This window comes from Electrona antarctica (assembly GCF_951216825.1).
Source record: "Electrona antarctica genome assembly, chromosome: 6".
NCBI lineage: Eukaryota > Metazoa > Chordata > Actinopteri > Myctophiformes > Myctophidae > Electrona > Electrona antarctica.
Window position 1 is genome coordinate 56,863,143 of NC_136811.1, and position 7,353 is coordinate 56,870,495.

At 45.1% G+C, this 7,353-nt stretch overlaps 1 protein-coding gene across 1 annotated transcript in view; it reads right to left on the reverse strand.

Annotated features, from left to right (window-relative positions):
* Positions 1–3,467, reverse strand: part of LOC306925184 (uncharacterized protein) — a gene marked incomplete at its 5' end in the record, with an annotated part of 48,121 nt that extends 44,654 nt beyond the window's left edge. Inside the window, one exon of the mRNA XM_079503874.1 lies at positions 2,840–3,467. Coding sequence (XP_079360000.1) covers positions 2,840–3,467 — 628 coding nt within the window. The remainder of the gene's footprint in view (positions 1–2,839) is intronic.
* Between the last annotated feature and the right edge of the window lie 3,886 nt (positions 3,468–7,353).

The following is a 7,353-nucleotide window of genomic DNA, read 5'->3' on the forward strand; positions in this document are numbered from 1 at the left end:
TGCTGTGGGTTGTCTGCTACGGCAGTACCTTTCTCCTGTTTGAACCTGGAGTGCTGTGGGTTGTCTGCTACGGCAGTACCTTTCTCCAGGCTTGAACCTGGAGTGCTGTGGGTTGTCTGCTACGGCAGTACCTTTCTCCTGTTTGAACCTGGAGTGCTGTGGGTTGTCTGCTACGGCAGTACCTTTCTCCAGGCTTGAACCTGGAGTGCTGTGGGTTGTCTGCTACGGCAGTACCTTTCTCCAGGCTTGAACCTGGAGTGCTGTGGGTTGTCTGCTACGGCAGTACCTTTCTCCAGGCTTGAACCTGGAGTGCTGTGGGTTGTCTGCTACGGCAGTACCTTTCTCCAGGCTTGAACCTGGAGTGCTGCGGGTTGTCTGCTACGGCAGTACCTTTCTCCAGGCTGTGGGTTGTCTGCTACGGCAGTACCTTTCTCCAAGCTTGAACCTGGAGTGCTGCGGGTTGTCTGCTACAGCAGTACCTTTCTCCAGGCTGTGGGTTGTCTGCTACGGCAGTACTTTTCTCCAGGCTTGAACCTGGAGTGCTGCGGGTTGTCTGCTACGGCAGTACCTTTCTCCAGGCTGTGGGTTGTCTGCTACGGCAGTACTTTTCTCTGGAGTTGAACCTGGAGTGCTGTGGGTTGTCTGCTACGGCAGTACTTTTCTCTGGAGTTGAACCTGGAGTGCTGTGGGTTGTCTGCTACGGCAGTACTTTTCTCCAGGCTTGAATTATCCTCTTTCAATCTGCAAAGTGTTTATTTGCACATAATGCAGGAGGCAGCAGCGCGACCCGTTAATAAAAACCACTCCGAGTGCTTCCAAATTCCAACACTTAGAAAAACAATATCACAGCACGGAATGTCTTAGCAGAAAGTAGCTCATAACATGTATACGGTGGAGTTTTATGAAACAAACACTTTGCAGATTGAAAGAGGACAATTCAAGCTTGCGCTGTAATGTCAGGGAGTTTAACGTTGTTTAATACAAGCAGATCGAAAATTCGATGTGGATCAATGGGCTGTCAATGGAGGGTATTGCAACTCTAGATTCATCCCATTATAAAGAAAATCTAGTGTTGCAAATTGTGACTAAATTGAAGACTATGCACAAAATGTGGTGGAAACAGAGCTACACTTCCTAACAACCTGCCCACTATACCAAGAAATCAGAGACACAAACTTCCCACAGATTACACACACACCCAAAGTGAGTTTTTTAAACTATGACCAATAACAAAAAAACCTCCCATACCTATTGGGAGAAATACAACATTGTGCAAAACACAGCAGCTCAAGATGTGTGAACTGCTGCGATTGAAGAAGGCTAGCCAATGGAATACAACCACCCTAAGGAGTGGACTATTATTTGTACCTAGTAGACCGCTAGACCACATTGTATATGTAAACAGAGCTGCCATCTTTAAACACATGTCAAATCTGAGGGTTTTATTTTTTGTATACTATTTAAATATTCTCGAGGGGAAAATGCTGCTATTTGTCCCAAAGTGACTGCAAAGAATTGCTGCTATTTTCTTTCTTTTTTTTAAGCTTTATACCAAGTATATCATCATCATAACCACACAGATTGTGACACTGTACCTTCGACAGGCAGCCCTCTGTAGACATTTTTAAAGCGCAGCTCAAGACCCACTTCTACACTCTTGCTTTTAATTGATCAATTTTTTTTGTTATTCATGTCCTCACTGTATTGCATTACTGCTCTTGTTTTTTTTTAATGTTTATGCCTTGCTTTTCTTTTTTTTCTCCATTGCTCTGTAAAGCACTTTGAGCTGCATTTCATGTCATGAAAGGTGCTATACAAAGTTTTATTATTATTATTATTATTATCATCATTATATAGCTCTGTTTACACAATGCTGTAGCCCTCACAACTCCGATAATCGGCCAGCGATCGGTGGTCGGCCATATCGGCAATTTACCCAATCTGGAGAGACTGATCTTTTACACCATTTAAGTGGTATAAATGTAAATCAGATATTACAGTATAACATCATTTTTGCATTTTTGTGACAGGCCTAAACATTCTCCCCTTCCTCCTCCCCACACACACACACAGGAACATATGAACTGTATGAAAGACAAATGAATTATGAAAGATATTAATTGTTATCTATTATGATTTGTACTGTATTGTGTTACACTATGTGCGAAATAAAAATGAAATGAAAATGAACAGTTTTGACATTGGTTTTGACATATATAATCATTTTGGAAATATTAAAAGTTGCAACATTTCACAAGATCAGTATCGGTATCAGACCTATCGGTATCGGCCGATCATGAGAAAAACTATCGGTGATCATCGGTATCGGTCCCAAAAAACCTGATCCTGAGCATCCCTAGCTGCTACCTTTAAACACATGTCAAATATGAGGGTTTTATTTTTTGTATACTATTTAAATATAATCTTGAGGGAAAAATGCTGCCATTTGTCATAGCGTTGTTGTTGTTGTTATTGTTTACACAATGCTGTAGCCCTTCTTACTGTATCTATACTGTATCCATTTTCAACTGTGTTTATTACAGTTTGTTGACACTTGCTTTGGCAATGTAAATGTAAATGTAAATGTATGTTTTCCAATGAATTTTCCTTTGAATTGAATTATCTAGTCTTGACTTCAGAGAGTACACATTGAAACACATGCTCCATTTTGTACACTTTCACAGTTAAAAATCACACACACACACGCACACACACACACCATATAGCTTCTATGCTATCCACCAGCAGCAACAATCACAACATTGGCGCGCGCACACACATACACACACACACACACACACACACACAGTCTCTCTCTCTCTCTCACACACACACACACCTGTGTCCATAGCAGGAGTTCCATCTGCGGGCTCCTCTCCCTCCTCGGGAGCCGAGGAGGAGGAGGACAGCTCGGCCTGGTGGTCTGGTGGTCCCCGGCCACGGGCCTGGTGGTCCCCGGCCCGGGGAGCCCGTCCGGGGGTCGGCGGTGAGGCCTGGCGGTCCCCGTTCCGGGGAGCCCCTCCGGGGGTCGGCGGCGGTGAGGCCTGCTGGTCCTCACCGTCCTCCGGTGCGTCACACTGGGCTGCTGCTGCAGCACCTCCAGCCTCCTCCTCCTCCACGGTGCTCATTGGCTCCTCCACGCCGGCGGAGAGGCTCCCTGCGCCGGGCTGCTGGGGCAGGGAGCCCCGCGGCGGCCGAGCACCACCACCACCGGGTCCAGTGCATTCTGCTGCTGCCTCTGGTGCTCCTAAGAACATCATGTCGCGGTTCTCTGGCTCTGCTGCTCCCCGCGGCGGGGCTCCTTCCCCCGGCGGTGGGTCTGGGTCCCCCGGCCCCGGTGGGTCTGGGTCCCCCCGCCCCGGTGGGTCTGTGTCTGGGTCCCCCGGCCCCGGTGGGTCTCCCTCCGGGGCAGGAGGAGGGGAGCGTCGCGGTCTCTCTGACCACTCTACAGCAGCAGCGGCGGCCATGTTTACAGAGCAGAGACAACCCCGCTCCTTCAGTGTTGCCACATTGTTAGAGAAATAAGCAACCAGGTCTGTTAAAACAAGCACAAAAGAAGCGACCACTGTCTGGGCTATTTGAAAATGGCAACGCAATCTTGGAGGGAAATCATAATAATCTTGGAAAAAAGTGACAAATGTGGATTTTCTTTAAACAACACAATCGGGTATGTATGTATGGGGGTCCACAACATCATTTTTTACTGTACTTGTTTTTCCCTTTTTTGAGTGGTGCAACCACTCCTATAGACAGCTATGTGTGTCCTAGACCTAGAATGCCTGTGATCATTTAATTAACTTCGTAAATTTTCATGTATCATAGGCATAGAACGGTCGCTACTGTCCCTGGTTGAATTCAATTGTGTGCGGCCTGAATGTGATAAATGCTCCGTTTGTACTCACCCATTAAATAATTCCAAAAACGTGGATAGTTTTATATCCATGTGAAAGTTCTGGCACAAAACGTGTATTTAGTAAATTATCTCCACTTTTTCAAGAGATGCACACGGACGTCTTTCTCTCCGGGCGAGGGGGGACTGGAATGATCGATGAACTGATTTTAGACGTCATCACCAATTGACAAGGGAAACACAAAAGTTTGGGTCACACAATTGGCAGGTGCCTTGCGATAGGTGCTGGGTAATTAATCACACCACCTGCCAATTGTGTGACCCAAACTTTTGTGTTTCCCTTGTCAATTGGTGATGACGTCTAAAATCAGTTCATCGATCATTCCAGTCCCCCCTCGCCCGGAGAGAAAGACGTCCGTGTGCATCTCTTGAAAAAGTGGAGATAATTTACTAAATACACGTTTTGTGCCAGAACTTTCACATGGATATAAAACTAGAGGACCATATTTCAATCCACGTTTTTGGAATTATTTAATGGGTGAGTACAAACGGAGCATTTATCACATTCAGGCCGCACACAATTGAATTCAACCAGGGACAGTAGCGACCGTTCTATGCCTATGATACATGAAAATTTACGAAGTTAATTAAATGATCACAGGCATTCTAGGTCTATGTGTGTCCCTGTGTCCCTGGCTGTGTCCGAGCACGGAAATAGTGTTATAGCGTTGGTTCACCACCAAGTGGCACTGTTGTGCAGCCTAACACACAGACACACACAGGCCAGGGAGGAGAGCTAATACAGTACAGTACAGTAGTACAGTACCACTCCAGGTGTATATTTGTACACTGTCTCTAAATGTTCTGATGAATTGAACATGGTGGACCCTGTTATAAACAAGTGCAATGCTTAATCATGGTGTGTCCAGAGTAACAGTTTTTGTATTGACCTGTACTTTCGTTTGGATGTAGGCTATACCACATTCTGTATACTGTGAAATCAATGAAATCTATATTTACCCAGGGTATCTGGGCTAAGCTCAAGAACTTGTTTCCAGCCAGGCCCTGCTCATAGAACACATTTCATCGTAGTGGTTGATGCCTTGTTCAAGGGCATTTCAGCGGTGGTAATTTTAACGTGTCGGACGGCTGATTCGAACTGGGAATCAATCACATCGGAGGAAAACATGGACAAATACATGAATGTGGGGGTCAAATGTGGGGTCAAACCCCGCTGTGATTGGCCAGTACGTCTGACTGGCGGTTGCTTTCAACCAACCCACTGTCCATTGCCCAGTGTTGCCAGGTTTTGTGAGAGAAATAAGCGATCAGCGTCTGCGAAAACAAGGCCAAAAGAAGAAGCCACTCACTCCACAAATGAGCAATTTAATAAAATGTAGAAATCTAAAATTCAGCAGATCTACAAGCTTTGGCAGAACATAATCAGATCGACATTGATAGGGCTTAAGACAGTGGTTTTCAACCAGTGGTCCGGGGACCACCAGTGGTCCTTGAGCACTGGGTTCCAGGTGGTCCCCGACTAGTTGGAAACCAAATGCACCCTATAGATCTTTAACTCTTGAGAGTATACTATTATGCTCTCAAGAGTCACATTATTGTTACACATCTGCGTGACTTAATTTACAAGAAGTTACACAATAGAGAATGTATAAAGAATTGTTATTTTGATCGTTTGCCTGTTGTCTCTCCTAATGCTACCACATCAATGCAGCATATGGATAGTGGACAAAACCTAACAACATCATTGTATTCTATAGTGTTGGGTCCGAGAGGCTAAATGTCATCAAATGGTGGTCCGTGGCTCTAATGGGTCCGAGAGGCTAAATGTCATCAAATGGTGGTTCCGTGGCTCAAATGGGTCCGAGAGGCTAAATGTCATCAAATGGTGGTTCCGTGGCTCTAATGGGTCCGAGAGGCTAAATGTCATCAAATGGTGGTCCGTGGCTCAAATGGGTCCGAGAGGCTAAATGTCATCAAATGGTGGTCCGTGGCTCAAATGGGTCCGAGAGGCTAAATGTCATCAAATGGTGGTCCGTGGCTCAAATGGGTCTGAGAGGCTAAATGTCATCAAATGGTGGTCCGTGGCTCAAATGGGTCTGAGAGGCTAAATGTCATCAAATGGTGGTTCCGTGGCTCTAATGGGTCCGAGAGGCTAAATGTCATCAAATGGTGGTTCCGTGGCTCAAATGGGTCTGAGAGGCTAAATGTCATCAAATGGTGGTCCATGGCTCAAATGGGTCTGAGAGGCTAAATGTCATCAAATGGTGGTTCGTGGCTCAAATGGGTCTGAGAGGCTAAATGTCATCAAATGGTGGTCCATGGCTCAAATGGGTCTGGGAGGCTAAATGTCATCAAATGGTGGACTGTGGCTCAAATGGGTCTGAGAGGCTAAATGTCATCAAATGGTGGTCCGTGGCTCAAATGGGTCTGAGAGGCTAAATGTCATCAAATGTTGGTTCCGTGGCTCTAATGGGTCCGAGAGGCTAAATGTCATCAAATGGTGGTTCCGTGGCTCAAATGGGTCTGAGAGGCTAAATGTCATCAAATGGTGGTCCGTGGCTCAAATGCCAAATACATAATGGGCCTTGATATGAACCACTGCTCTAAGAAGTTAAGTAGAAGGTTTGGGACCACCTGATGACCTCTCTTCCAGTTCCAGCCCAAGGCTATATCCTTTAGAAATGGATTATAATCGCATCTTTGATTCACAAACAGTTGTGTTTCCGTTTTGGTGATACAAGCAGTATTCATGAGATCACGTCATGAGAATCAGTTGTAATTCATAGAAGACTTTATTAAAGTTTGGTTGGTGATACATTTCAGCAGAACAGACTAGAGGCCATCTACAAAATATAAATGGTGCAAAATGATACGCAGATTTTTCCTTTTTAATTTTAATTTGTGGTTTTCCTTGCAACACCCTATAGTACAGTATGTACACATGTATTATACATATAGCCCTACTTTTCATGGATATCCTTTTATCAACTGCACAAACTAAAAGTGATAATCTTTTGATAAAAACTTAAAAGCTCTGTGTTGTGATGGTCAACACTGCTATAGAGTGTTCGTAAAATCGATATTCGTTAAATCACAATTTGAATCGTGATGCAAACAGCAGAGCGTTTGTGGAAAAAAAGGGACGAAAATACAGGATATTTTGTAAGATAATTGTTTTTTTGTTTTTTTTTGGGGCGCCCGCTGGCCTAGTGGTCCTAGCCTGGCTAATAAACCCAGACTCAAATCACACTGTCGTGGCAGGCAATTTTTTTTTTGCCAACGGCTGATTCGGTCTGGCTTATTAGCCAGGCTATAGTGGTCCAGGTGCATGCCACATATGTTGGAGTCCCGTTCATGACGACCTTTGCTGCATGTCTCTCCCCTTCTCTCTCTCTCTCTCCCTCGTTCCTGTCCTTTGCTGCATGTCTCTCCCCTTCTCTCTCTCTCTCTCTCTCTCCCTCGTTCCTGTCCGTCTTCACTGT